This window comes from Rhinopithecus bieti, unplaced genomic scaffold (assembly GCF_001698545.2).
Source record: "Rhinopithecus bieti isolate Rb0 unplaced genomic scaffold, ASM169854v2 scaffold_14225, whole genome shotgun sequence".
In the NCBI taxonomy this organism is placed as follows: domain Eukaryota; kingdom Metazoa; phylum Chordata; class Mammalia; order Primates; family Cercopithecidae; genus Rhinopithecus; species Rhinopithecus bieti.
The window spans coordinates 283,487-298,294 of record NW_016807704.1 but is presented as its reverse complement, the minus strand read 5'-3'; the positions used below and the strand labels follow the sequence as shown (position 1 = coordinate 298,294).

The 14,808-nt window shown below is 38.0% G+C and overlaps 1 protein-coding gene across 2 annotated transcripts in view; it reads left to right on the top strand.

Moving 5' to 3' along the window:
- The window catches only part of RGS22 (regulator of G protein signaling 22), a 140,390-nt gene that overhangs the window by 110,967 nt on the left and 14,615 nt on the right, over positions 1-14,808 (top strand). The window contains exons 21-25 of one of the 2 annotated variants that reach the window (XM_017883365.1): positions 8,848-8,943; positions 11,300-11,393; positions 11,509-11,589; positions 11,834-11,883; positions 13,101-13,159. In XM_017883365.1, coding sequence (XP_017738854.1) covers positions 8,848-8,943; positions 11,300-11,393; positions 11,509-11,589; positions 11,834-11,838 — 276 coding nt within the window. In that variant the 3' untranslated portion in view covers positions 11,839-11,883; positions 13,101-13,159. Of the gene's footprint in view, positions 1-8,847; positions 8,944-11,299; positions 11,394-11,508; positions 11,590-11,833; positions 11,884-13,100; positions 13,247-14,808 lie in introns of those variants that run through there. The other variant, XM_017883366.1, reaches the window with a different exon arrangement.

Sequence of the window (14,808 nt, the reverse complement as noted above, 5' to 3'; positions counted from 1 at the left end):
AATATATTATTATTTTATTAATACCATCTATGCATAGTGACTACATTTTAATGTCTTTCCTTTGGGGCTTTTTTTTTTTTTTTTTTTTTTGAGAAGGAGTCTCACTCTATCACCCAGTGCCGTGGCATAATCTCGGCTCACTGCAACTTCCACCTCCCATGATCAAGCGATTCTCCTGCCTCAGCCTCCTGAGTAGCTGGGATTACAGGTGCATGCCACCACGCCCGGCTAATTTTTGTATTTTTTGTAGAGGCGGGGTTTCACCATGTTAGCTAGGCTCGTCTCAAACTCTTGACCTCAAGTAATCTGCCCACCTTGGCCTCCCAAAGTGCTGGAATTACAGGCGTGAACCACTGCACCAGGCCTTTGGGACTTTTTTTTTAATGCATAGGGTTTTATTTTTGTTTTACATAATTATATCCATTTTTTTTTTTTTTTTTTTAAATTATTTCCATTTTTTTTTTTTTTTTTTTTTTTTTTTTAGACAGAGTCTTGCTCTGTCATCCAAGCTGGAGTACAGTGGCATGATCTCAGCTCACTGCAACCTCTGCCTCTCAGGTTCAAGCAATTCTCCTGCCTCAGACTCCCAAGTAGCTGAGATTACACGCACCCAGCGCCACACCTGGCTAATTTTCATATTTTTAGTAGAGATGGGGTTTCACCATGTTGGCCAGGCTGGTCTCGAACTCCTGACCTCAAGTGACCCACCCACCTCAGCCTTGCAAAGTGTTGGGATTACAGACATGAGCAACTGCACCCGGCCTTATATCCATTCATTATACACAGTTTTAATCTTTTTTTCTCATTACTGTTGTATCATAACCATTTTCTACATTAAACATTCTTTGTGAACATAGCCTTTTATGACTAGATAATGTTCCATGGAAGGGTTATGGCCATGGGTTATTTAACCAAATGTTTAAATCTAAACATTTCTATCTCACTGTTGCTTATGCTGTTGTAATATTGATCTTGTTGGGTAAAACCACTCCTCCCCAACCCCAGCCCACCACCAAAGTTTTGGGTTACTTCATGAAACTATACATTTCAATATGTAATTACTGCTGAAAGGGTATAACCATTTTAAGGCATTCAATACATTTACAAATTACTCTCTCATGTGAGTAGTGACCAGATTCCATTCTGCTTAGCTTCAAAGATCAGACAAGATACAAATTATTCTATTAAAAAGTGTATGCCAATTTAAAATGATCTGCAATCTAAATTGGCAGAAAATACCCATTTTGCTACACTTTTGTTAATATGCATTTTTTATTATACTTTAATTTCTGGGATACATGTACATAATGTGCGGGTTTGTTACATAGGTATATATGTGCCATGGTAGTTCGCTGCACCCATCAACCCATCATCTGGGTTTTTGGTGTTTTTTGTTTTTGTTTTTGTTTTTTTTGAGATGGAGTCTCACTCTGTCGCCTGGGCTGGAGTACAGTGGTGTGATCTCGGCTCACTGCAACTTCTGCCTCCCAGGTTCAAGCGATTCTTCTGCCTCAGCCTCCCAAGTAGCTGGGATTACAGGCGCCCGCCAGTATGCCCAGCTAATTTTTTCGATTTTTAGTAGAAACAGAGTTTCACCATGTTGGCCAGGCTGGTCTCGAACTCCTGACCTAGTGATTCGCCTGCCTCGGTCTCCCAAAGTGCTGGGATTAAGGCATGAGCCACCATGCCTGGCCATGTCATCTAGGTTTTAAGCCCCACATGCATTAGGTATTTGTCCTAATGCTCTCTCTCCCCTTGCCCCCACCCCTGACAGGCCCTGGTGTGTGATGTTGCCCTCCCTGTGTCTATGTGTTCTCATTGTTCGACTCCCACTTATGAGTGAGAACATGTGGTGTTTGGTTTTCTGTTCCTGTATTAGTTTGCTGAGAATGATGGTTCCCAGCTTCTTCCATGTCCCTACAAAGGACATGAATTCATCCTTTTTTATGGCTGCATAGTATTCCATGGTGTATATGTGCCACATTTTCTTAATCCAGTCTATCATTGATGGGCATTTGGGTTGGTTCCAAGTCTTTGCTATTTTGAATAGTGCTGCAATAGACATACATGTGCATGTGTCTTTATAGTAGAATGATTTATAATCCTTTGGGTATATAGCCAGTAATGGGATTGCTGGGTCAAATGGTATTTCTGGTTCTAGATCCTTGAGGAATCGCCATATTGTCTTCCACAATGGTTGAACTAATTTACACTTCCATCAACAGTGTAAAAGTGTTCCTGTTTCTCCACATCTTCTCTAGCGTCTGTTATTTCCTGACCTTTTTTTTTTTTTTGAGATGGAGTCTTGCTAGGTCACCCAGGCTGGAGTGCAGTGGCGTAGTCTCTGCTCACTGCAAGCTCCACCTCCCAAGTTCACACCATTCTCCTGCCTCAGCCTCCTGAGTAGCTGGGACTACAGGCGCCTGCCACCACACCCATCTAATTTGTATTTTTAGTAGAGACAGGGTTTCACTGTATTAGCCAGGATGGTCTCGATCTCCTGACCTCGTGATCCACCCTCTTTGACCTCCCAAAGTGCTGGGATTACAGGTGTGAGCCACCATGCCTGCCCTATTTCCTGACTTTTTAATGATCGCCATTCTAACTGGTGTGAGATGGTATCTCATTGTGGTTTTGATTTTTATTTCTCTAATGACCAGTAATGATTAACTATTTTTCATATGTTTGTTGGCCACGTAAATGTCTTATTTTGAGAAGTGTCTGTTCATATCCTTTGCCCACTTTTTGATGGGATTGTTTGTTTTTTCCCTGTAAATTTGTTTAAGTTCCTTGTAGATTCTGGATATTAGACCTCTGTCAGATGGATAGATTGCATAAATTTTCTCCCAATCTGTAGGTTGCCTGTTGCCTCTGATGATAGTTTCTTTTGCTGTGCAGAAGCTCTTTAGTTTAATTAGATCCCACTTGTCTATTTTGGCTTTTGTTGCAGTTGCTTTTGGTGTTTTAGTCATGAAGTCTTTGCCCATGCCTATGTCCTGAGTGGTATTGCCTAGGTTTTCTTCTAGGGTTTTTAATGGTTTTAGGTTTTATGTTTAACTCTTTAATCCATCTTGAGTTAATTTTTGTATAAGGTTTAAGAAAGGGGTCCAGTTTCAGTTTTCTGCACATGGCTAACCAGTTTTCCCAACACCATTTATTAAATAGGGAATCCTTTCCCTATTGCTTGTTTTTATCAGGTTTGTCGAAGATTAGATGTTTATAGATGTGTGGTGTTATTTCTGAGGCCTCTGTTTTGTTCCATTGGTCTATATATCTGTTTTTGTACGAGTACCATGCTGTTTTTGTTACTGTAGTCATGTAGTATAGTTTGAAGTCAGGTAGTGTGATGCTTCCATCTTTGTTCTTTTTGCTTAGGATTGTCTTGGCTCTATGGGCTCTCTTTTGGTTCCATATGAACTTTAAAGTAGTTTTTTCTAGCTCTGTGAAGAAAGTCAATGGTAACTTGATGGGAATAACGTTGAATCTATAAATTACTTTGGACAGTATGGCCATTTTCATGATATTGATTCTTCCTATCCCACGATATTGGTTCTTCCTATTCATAAGCATGGAATGTTTTTCCATTTGTTTGTGTCCTCTCTTATTTCCTTCAGCATTGGTTTGTAGTTCTCCTTAAAGAGGTTCTTCAGATCCCTTGTAAGTTGGATTCCTAAGTATTTTATTTTCTTTGTAGCAATTGTGAATGGGAGTTCACTCATGATTTGGCTCTCTATTATTGTTGTATAGGAATGCTTGTGAGGTTTTGCACATTGATTTTGTATTCTGAGACTTTGCTGAAGTTGCTTATCAGCTTAAGGAATTTTTGGGCTGAGACGATGGGGTTTTCTAAATATACGATCGTGTCATCTGCAAACAGAGACAATTTGACTTCCTCTCTTCCTATTTGAATACCCTTTATTTCTTTCTCTTACCTGATTGCCCTGGCCAGAACTTCCAGTACTATGTTGAATAGGAATGGTGAAAGACGGCATCCTTGTCTTGTGCCGGTTTTCAAAGGGAATCCTTTCAGCTTTTGCCCATTCAGTATGATATTGGCTATGGGTTTTTCATAAATTGACCATATTATTTTGAGATATGTTCCATCAATACCTAGTTTATTGAGTGTTTTTAGCATGAAGGGGTGTTGAATTTTATCAAAGGCCTTTTCTGCATCTATTGAGATAATCATGTGGTTTTTGTCATTGGTTCTGTTTATGTGATGGATTACGTTTATTGATTTGCATATATTGAACCAGCCTTGCATCCCAGGGATGAAGCCAACTTGATTGTGGTGGATAAGCTTTTTGATGTACTGCTGGATTCAGCTTGCAAATGTTTTATTGAAGATTTTTGCATTGATGTTCATCAGGGATATTGGCCTAAAATTTTCTTTTTTGTTGTGTATCTGCCAGGTTTTGGTATCAGGATGATGCTGGCCTCATAAAATGAGTTAGGGAGAGTCCCTCTTTTTCTACTCCTTGGAATAGTTTCAGAAGGAATGGTACCAGCGCCTCTTTGTACCTCTGGTAGAATTTGGCTGTGAATCCATCTGGTCCTAGGCTTTTTTTAGTTGGTAGGTGCCTAATTACACCTCAATTTCAGAACTTGTTATTGGTCTATTCAGGGATTCAACTTCTTCCTGGTTTAGTCTTGGGAGGGTGTATGTGTCCATGAATATATCCATTTCTTCTAGATTTTCTAGTTTATTTGCATAGAGGTATTTATAGTATTCTCTGATGGTAGTTTGTTTTTCTGTGGGATCTGTGGTGATATCCCCTTTATCATTTTTTTATTGTATCTATTTGATTCTTCTGTCTTTTCTTCTTTATTAGTCTGGGTAGTGGTCTATTATGTTAATCTTTTCAAATAACCAACTCCTGGATTCAGTGATTTTTTTAAGGGTTTTTGGTGTCTGTATCTCCTTCAGTTTTGCTCTGATCTTTGTTATTTCTTATTTTCTGCTAGCTTTTGAATTTGTTTGTTCTTTCTTCTCTAGTTCTTTTAATTGTGATGTTAGGGTGTTGATTTTAGATCTTTCCCATTTTCTGATGTGGGAATTTAGTGCTATAAATTTCCCTCTTAACACTGTTTTAGCTGTGTCCCCGAGACTCTGGTACATTGTGTCTTTGTTCTAATTGGTTTCAAAGAACTTATTTATTTCTGCCTTAATTTTGTTATTTACCCAATAGTCATTCAGGAGCTGGTTGTTCAGTTTCCATGTAGTTGTGTAGTTTTAAGTGAGTTTCTTAATCCTGAGTTCTGATTGCACTGTGGTCTGAGAGACTGTTTGTTATGGTTTCTGTTATTTTGCATTTGCTGAGGAGTATTTTACTTCCAATCATGTTGTTGATTTTAGAATAAGTGTTACGTGATGCTGAGAAGAATGTATATTCTGTTAATTTGGGGTGGAGAGTTCTGTAGATGTCTATTAGGTCCACTTGGTCCAGAGCTGAGTTCAATCCTGAATATCCTTGTTAATTTTCTGTCTCATTGATCTGTCTAATATTGACAGGTGAGTATTAAAGTCTCCCATTATTATTGTGTGGGAGTCTAAGTCTCTTTGTAGGTCTCTAAGAACTTGCTTTATGAATCTCCTATGTTGGGTGCACATATATTTAGGATATTTAGGAGAGTTAGCTCTTCTTGCTGCACTGATCCCTTTACCATTATGTAATGCCCTTCTTTGTCTTTTTTGATCTTTGTTGGTTTAAAGTCTGTTTTATCAGAGACTAGGATTTCTACCCCTGCTTTTTTTTGCTTTCCATTTTCTTGGTAAATATACCTCCATTCCTTTATTTTGAGCCTATGCACATGAGATGGGTCACCTGGATACAGCGCACTGATGGGTCTTGACTCTTTATCCAATTTGCCAGTTTGTGTCTTTTAATTGGGGCATTTAGCCTATTTACATAAGGTTTATATTGTTATGTGTGAATTTGATCCTGTCATCATGATGCTAGCTGATTATTTTTCACATTACTTGATGCAGTTTCTTCATAGTGTCATTGGTCTTTGTATTTTGGTATGTTTTTGCAGTGACTGTTACCAGTTTTTCCTTTCTATAGTTAGTGCTTCCTTCAGGAGCTCTTGTAAGGCAAGCCTGGTGGTCACACAATCCCTCAGCATTTGTTTGTCTGTAAAGGATTATTTCGCCTTCACTTATGAAGCTTAGTTTGGCTGGATATGAAATTCTGAGTTGAAAATTCTTTTCTTTAAGGATGTTGAATAGTGGCCCCCACTCTCTCCTGGCTTACCCTACAGGGTTTCTTCCAGGAGATCCACTGTTAGTCTGATGGGCTTCCCTGTTTAGGTAACCTGACCTTTGTCTCTGGCTGCCCCTAACACTTTTTCCTTCATTTCAACCTTGGAGAATCTGATGACTATGTATCTTGGGGTTGCTCTTCTCAAGGAGTATCTTAGTGGCTTTTTCTGTATTTCCTGAATTTGAATGTTGGCCTGTCTTGCTAGGTTGGGGATATTCTCCCGGATAATATCCTGAAATGTTTTTTCCAACTTGGTTCCATTCTCCCCATCACTTTCAGGTACACCAGTCAAATGTAGATTTGGTCTTTTCACATAGTCCCATATTTCTTGGAGGCTTTGTTTGTTCCTTTTCATTCTTTTTCTCTAATCTTGTCTTCACGAGTTTTCCTTCAGTTGATCTTCAATCCATTCTTCTGCTTGATCAGTCTGGCTATTGATGTTTGTGTATGCTTCACGAAGTTCTTGCGCTGTGTTTTTCAGCTCCATTAGGTCCCAGGTTGACTTCACACTGCTGTGCTGGCAGCAAGAATTTCAAGCCAGAGGATCTTAGCTTGCTGGGGTCCTTGGGGATGGGACCCACTGAGTGAGACCACTTGGCTCCCTGACTTCAGCTCCCTTTCCAGGGGAGTGAATGACTGTCTCACTAGGGTTCCAGGCTCCACTGGGATACAGAAAAAAAAAACAAAAAACAAAACTGGAGCTAGCTCGGTGTCTGCCCAAATGGCTGCCGACTTTTGTGCTTGAAACCCAGGGCCCTGGTGGCATAGGCATCCAAGGGAATCTCCTGGCCTGCGGGTTGCAAAGACCGTGGGAAAAGCATAGTTTCTGGGCTGGAGTGCATCGTTCCTTATGGCACAGTCCCTCATGGCTTCCCTTGGCTAGGGGAGGGAGTTCCCCAACCCCTTGCACTTCCCAGGTGAGGCAACACCCCACCCTGCTTCTGCTCACACTCCATGGGCTGTACCGTCTAACCAGTCCCAATGAGATGAAGCAGTACCTCAGGAGGAAATGCAGAAATCACCCTCCTTCTGTGTTGGTCTCGCTGGGAGCTGCAGACCTGAGCTCTTCCTAGTCAGTCATCTTGCCAGATGAGGTACCTAGAATAGTCAAATTCATAGAAACAGAAAGTAGAATAGAGGTGCCAGGGTCTAGGGACAGAAGGCAATGAGAAATTATTATTTAATGGGTACAGAGCTTCTGTTTCGGATAATGAAGTTCTAGAAATGAAAAGTAGTTGGTATGGACTACATGTTTGTGTTCCTCAAAATTCATACATTGAAACTCTCATATTATTTTTAAAGACTAATTTGAAAGGCATGAAATGTTTTTCTTATTTTCATAGCTTTGATTAGTAGGGATATTGAAAAAATTGTCCATTTTTGTTAAGCAGTAGCATTTCCTCTTTGGGGAAGTTTCTGTGGTATCTCTTCTTTACTCATCTATTGGCTTATTTGTTTTCTTAAAGATTTGTATTAATTGAAATGCAATTATACATGGTTCTTTTTTGTTATAATTACTTCAAATGTGTTTTTCTCTTAAGTTTGGGTAAGTTCTTTTTTTCTTTTTTTAAAGAAATTTAATTTTTTATTTGTATAAATTTAGAAGTACAAGTGCAGTTGTGTTACATGGGTATGTTGTGTGTGGTAAAGTCTAGGCTTTGAAGTATACTCATCAACCAAATAGTGTATGTTGTACCCAACAGGTTGTATTTCATCCTTCATTTGCCTCCCACCCTCCCAACTTTTGGAGTCACCAGTGTCTGTTACTCTACTCTGTATGTCTGTGTGTACCCATCATTTAGCTCCCACTTACAAGGGAGAACATGTGGTTTTTGACTTTCTGTTTCTGAGTAAGAAAACGACCTAAATTTCTAATAAGTGTTGCTAATTAAATTATCCATGGTACATCCTTTTCCTAGAATTTTATCTGTTGAAAGTGATTATAACATTTATTCATTTTATCATTCAGCAAACCTTTTAGTGCATAAGATCATTCATCCACTGAAAATGGTGATGTAATTTATTAATTTCATCATTCAGCAAATTATTTGAGTGCATACTATGTGGCAGACACTGTTCTACAGCAGATAAACAATGATAAATAATACAAAGGCCCAGCGTACATTCCAGTTCTATATTTTCACATTTTCACAACATATTCTACATGAAAAGGCAGATTTAAAAAGAGCAAATATAGTTAGATTCTATTTGTATAAAATTTATATAATAAAATATAAAGATTAAAATTGTGAATCTATGCATTTTCCCTAGTGAGAAATATGGATGGATGTTCATGAAAATGTTTATAGTGGTATTTCTTAGATTCCAGAATTTGGGAATGATTTTACATTCAACTTAATCATTTCTCTCATTTATTTTAAAGCATTTTTATATTAGTATGAAATAAAATTAAAGATCAAAGCAGGAGACTCTGTCACATTAGTGATATTGACTTGATGAAACCTCAAGTGCAGCACTCTCTATGAAATATTGTGTTGTATGATGTTACAACTCCTTAACCATAAGTTTATATTAACATAGCATTATCTTTTTTGGGGAATAATTTAATTTAATATAATTACAGGATGGAATCAAACAATATGCAAATACTTCAGTGCCTGCTATCAAAACTGCTTTACTCAGTGATTCCTTCCTAGGCCTCCAACCATATGGCCGACAGGTAAGCATGCAAGATGGTGCAGACCCCATTTCCCCTCTAGAGCACTGGATAGTGGAATGCAGTAACTCAGTCATTGTACAGTACTAGAAATGTGTTTGTTTGAAAATAAGCCTATAATTATAATAGTAGGAGAGATTGAAGGGAGTTTCTTTGAGCCTTCAGAGAGCGTTAAAATTTCAGCCAATCCCAGATAGTTTAATAAAGAAAAATAACTTCTTGAGATACATGAGGAAGACTTAAATTGCAGAAGTTGAAATGATCATCTTGTTGGAAAAGAAAGTAAGACAGATACAGTATAATAGAACAAGATGGAATATATATAGGATGTTGTATTCTTAGGTTAAAAAATGACAGAAGAATGTCAAATGCTTAGTCTCAAATTTTTAGTTTTTTGAAGTAGTCATAAAATTAACCATACATGACCACCAACCAATACATTATAGTGTCTGTGTTCACATTTACATTTATAACTAGTACATTTATAACTGTTACTTCCCTGAAATTTCATATGTTTAACTTGTATCTATTTTTGATGACTTGTATTGAAAGCATTTGTATCTTGGGATAATACTAACTCAAGAAACAATCTTTTTGGCATTTAGGAATGTCAAGTAAGTTCAGTTACCCAGCTAAGATAACTGACCAACTATGAAGCTATTATTGAGAGAAGAGAAATATCCAATTTTGTGGAACTGTATACTGAAAGAGATATCTAAAAGCCTATGATACCTAGTAAATAATACCATTCATTAGCAAATGACTAGCATTAAATTTTAGAAACACAGTGTGAAAGGGAGAAATGTCCAGTTAGAGATACTAGGCTTCTTCTTTTCTTTTCTTTTTTTTTTTTTTTGGGCAGGGTCTTGTTTTTTTCCCCAGGGTGGGGGGCGGGGGGCGGTAACTCTTTGCAGGTTAAAGGGTGTAAGGGCTCTTTGCAACCTCAACTTCCTAGGCTCAAGGAATCCTTACTTCAGTCTCCCAAGTAGCCGGGACTACAGGCGCACAACTTAACCACGCCTGGCTAATTTTTTTGTATTTTTTGTAGATATAAGGTTTCGCCATATTTCCCAGGCTGGTCTCAAACTCCTGGACTTGTGCAATCCTCCCACCTTAGCCTCCCAAAGTGCTAGGATTACAGTCGTGAGGTAACAGGCTTCTAATCTTTGTTTTATCACAAGTCAGTATTAACCCCGAAACCTGGATATAATCACATAATTTCCTTTGAGCCACTTACCTTATCTGTTAAAAAGAGAGAGAGAGAGTAAGGGATGATGATGATGGTGGTGGTAATGATGATGCTATCTTGTCATATTCAAGATTTTTGTAAGAAACTAAAATATTTTTAGAAACCAAAGATATTTTATAAATATAAATGTAGCTTATTATGACTTCTGTTTAAAGTATGCATGTTGAATTACTTTAGCAATTTGTAAAGTAATAATACACTGACATTTTGTAAATGTAGATACCCTATACAGTTGTTCCTCAGTATCTACTGTGGGGTGGTTCCAAGACTACCTGCAGATATCAAAATCTGAAGATGCTCAAGTCCCTGATATAAAACAACATGGTATTTGCATATAACCTATCCACATCCTCCCATATATTTTGAATCACCTCTAGATTACACATATTACCTAAGTATTATACTATAGCATAAGTAAATGCTATGTACATAGTTATACTATATATTTTGTTTGTATTATGTTTTGTTGATTTTTAAAAATATTTTTGATCTGCAATTGGGTTGAATCTGAAGATGCAGAAGCTGTGGATGCAGAAGGGCTCACTGTATATGCATTTGTTTTAAATAGATTTTGCACATTGAAGAATTATAATGAATCCAAATGCAAAATTACTCTCCCCCTAAAACTTGATTTACATCAAATTGAATATATAGAGATCTTTCCTAAGCACTAAATTTATAATCAAATTGAATATATAAAGATGACTGAATAGTTGTCAAGATATCTGTAAAGCTTTTGTTAACATTGATTCACTGAGAAGCAGAATATCACCAGCCTCATGTTCCCACCCCATCTCCTCCCTTCGAACCAGGGAATTTAAATATTTTGTCAAGGCTATAGAAGAAAATACACTTACTTTATCATAAATATTTGTATGAAAATGGACTAAGGTAGGTTGATAATAATTTGTGGTACCCAGTTAAAAGGTGACCTGGGCACATTCAGTTGGTGAAAATTCATATCATTATAAACTTGTGATGTGCACTTTTCTTTATGTGTGTTATACTTTAATAAAAATTTAAATGAAGAGGCTGATAGAAGACATCTTACCTTCAGTTTATTTCCTAAGGCAAACATTTCAGAATTAACTTTGAAAATTGTATTTTTAGCCAACCTGGTGCTACTCAAAGTATATGGAAGCCTTAGAACAGGAGAGAATTCTTCTTAAGATCCAAGAAGAACTAGAAAAAAAGTTGTTTGCAGGTAATTTTGCTTTTGCCTACAAGGTTACTTTTTTGTCTTTTATCACAGATTAATTTTAGAAGACTTTGCCAATATTTACTTTACTGTTTTTCTTATCTCTTTTATTTTCATGCAGGCTTGCAACCTCTCACAAATTTTAAGGCTAGTGCTTCAACTATGTCTTTGAAAAAGAATATGTCTGCCCACAGCAGCCAGAGTGAGTTCCCAGTGTAGTCTATCTTCAGTTCTTTCTTTCTTTTTGTTGGAGTTCTGCCTCTCACCTGGCCGTTCAGAATGTACAGGGAGGAAGCGGGGAGGACCAACCCCTCCACCCTGTTCTGTCCCCCAACTCAGGAGAATGTCTCCATGTATGTAAGTCCTGCTTCTCTCTGTCTCGATTCCTCTCCTCTGCTACGGAGGAAAGACTAACATATATACATAAAACTTCATGTCTTTTCCAGAGTGACAGCATTCATGTGAGTGTTTCCATCCTGCTGCTGATAGGCTCAAGGTACGTCATAGTCTGGATGTTGGTTGGTCCCACACATGTCCTCTTAATACACTCATTCATGTACATGCACACATGCACATACACACAGCATACCACACATATAACATGTCCCACTAATAAATCGATGGGGAGGAAAGCCTTGCCTCCCTTCTGAATGGCACAGTCTCCTAAGAAGTAAGGCCTCTGGAGAGTAATCATGTATTGCTTTTATTTACTCCTTGTCTGTTCTCTTCTGCAAAGAACATATATGGAAGAATGGGCTGTAGTTCAGTTTTCCCAAGATTTTCTAAGCTGGGAATATTAGAAGGAGCTTAAAATTTAAAAAAACAAAAAAAACAAAAAACTGAAAATTGAGGGCCCTTCTCCCATGCAGATTCTGAGGTGATTATACAGTTTTGATTGGATACTAGTGTTGGAGTTTAAGAAAGCCTTACAAAGTAGTCTAGTAGTATAATGTAGTACAATGTGTAATTGATTGACCTAATACTTGAAGAACCGAGTTAAACGTCCTGTTTCTTTTACCTTTTGCCTTGTAGATTAGCTTTTTGGTTTCTTAACATCCTTAGTTTTCTGGTTCTTGGGAGGTTTGATGAGTAGGCCTTAATGTTCTTAGGCTACTCATTGTTTTTCTCTTCTAGTTTACCCTAGCCTCTACATTCTTTTGCCCATTTCTCCACCCCTCAGGCCAGCCTCATAGTCCCCCTAACATTTGCTGACACTCCTGTTCACTTTTTGATCCCTATGACAACTGTATTATTCCGTTCTCATGTTGCTATGAAGAAATACCTGAGATTGGGTAATTTATAAAGGAAAGAGGTTTAATTGACTCACAGTTCCATGTGGCTGGGGAAACCTCAGGAAACTTACAATCATGGCTGAAGGGGAAGCAAACATGTCCTTCTTCAAAAGGCAGCAGGAGAGAGAAGTGCCAAGCAAAAGGGGGGAAAGCCCCTTATAAAACCATCAGATCTCATGAGAACTCACTCACTATCATGAGAACAGCATGAGGGTAATCACCCCCATGATTCAGTTACCTCCCATTGGGTCCCTCCCATGACATGTGGGAATTATGGGAACTACAAGACGAGATTTGGATGGGGACACAGCCAAAGCATATCAAGAAACTCTATGAAAGTTTTTTGTTGTTTTGCATTTATATTTGCATTTATATTTGCTATAGATGTTTATATTTTCATCCATTTATTTTTACTTTGCAGGAATTCTTTAAACCAGATTTTGCTGACATGAGAAGCTCCAGTGATTTGTTTTTTTGAAGGTCTGTATCAGAACAAGCCTAACATCTAAATAAAGTTTGATTCTCAATTATCCAGATGGATAAATAAAGAAAATTTGGCTTGTCTTACTCTTGCAGTTTTAAAATTATAGCTATTCTGTACACATGACATACAAGACTATAAGAATTGTTTAACTTATTTAGAATAAAACAACTACTATCTAGGTTTGAAGAACCAAAATGTTTTGCTTATCACAGTCATTAAGGAAGTATAATGCTATGTTCCTCAAGTCATCTTTCAACAAATATTCCTTGAGCATTTACTGTATTTGGTTAGCATTTACTGTATTTGGTTAGCAGATGTATTCAGCAGGTGATCAGGGGACAAATATTCCAAGTGATAAATTGTCCCAAAACATAAAAGGAAGAGCCTTCCCTACCCCATCCCCAACTCTAAAGGAGCTATATTATTATTGTTATTATTATTATTATTATTAGAGATGGCATCTCACTCTGTTGCCCAGGCTGGAGTACATTAACACGATCTTGGCTCACTGCAACCTCTGCCCCCTGGGTTCAAGCGATTCTCCTGCCTCAGCCTCCCGAGTAGCTGGGACTACAGGCATGTGCCATCACGCCTGGCTAATTTTTGTATTTTAGTAGAGATAGGGTTTTGCCACATCAGCCAGGCTGGTCTCAAACTCCTGACATCAAGGGATCTGCCTGCCTAGGCCTCCCAAAGTGATGGGATTACAGGCATAAGCCACCATGCCCTGCCAGGAACTGTATATTAAAGCAGTGGTTCTCAGACTTTAGTATGCTTAAGACTTACTTGTGACATTTGCTAGCAATACACATTCCCAAGCCCCCTCCCTGAGTGTCGCATTCAGTAGTTCTTGGGCTGGACCCAGGAATCTCACTCTTTAACAGACACCTGAAGTGATTCTGATGCAATGTGCCATAAACCACTGTTCGAAATAAACTGTTACGTTGGCAAGAAAAGAGTGTCAAAAGGTAAAAGCTACCTTATTAACTGGAACTATACTGTGGCAAAGAGAACCCAGACATATACCTTCCTATACTTTTCCTGGAAGAAAAGGAGAGTGTGTAAGAAATGACCTGGGAGAATCATCTGGGGGCCTTGTGACTCAAGAGCTCTGAGGATATGACCTAGATCACCACATTGGAAGCACTGGACTTCCAGTTTTGTGTAATCCCAGAAAGCATTTTCAAAGCAGAAACTGCCACTCCAGATTATCTGAATAGTTAGATATTTTAAATGGGTAAACTATTAGGAGATCTACTTCAGAGATCATTTTTTTCTTCTAAAGCAGTGGGCTTTCAATAGTTTTTTTTTTGTTTGTTTGTTTTCTAATCATTGGAACCCTGTAGTTTCCTGTGCTCCTACAGTGCCACATACCCTATAGTGTAGTGGCCATGAAGTTTCCTTTTCTTTCTTTCTTTCTTTCTTTCTTTCTTTCTTTCTTTCTTTCTTTCTTTCTTTCTTTCTTTCTTTCTTTCTTTCTTTCTTTTTATTATACTTCAAGTTCTAGGGTACATGTGCATAACGTGCAGGTTTGTTACATATGTATACTTGTGCCATGTTGGTGTGCTGCACCCATCAACTCGTCAGCACCCATCAATTCATCATTTATATCATGTATAACTCCCCAATGCAATCCCTCCCCCCC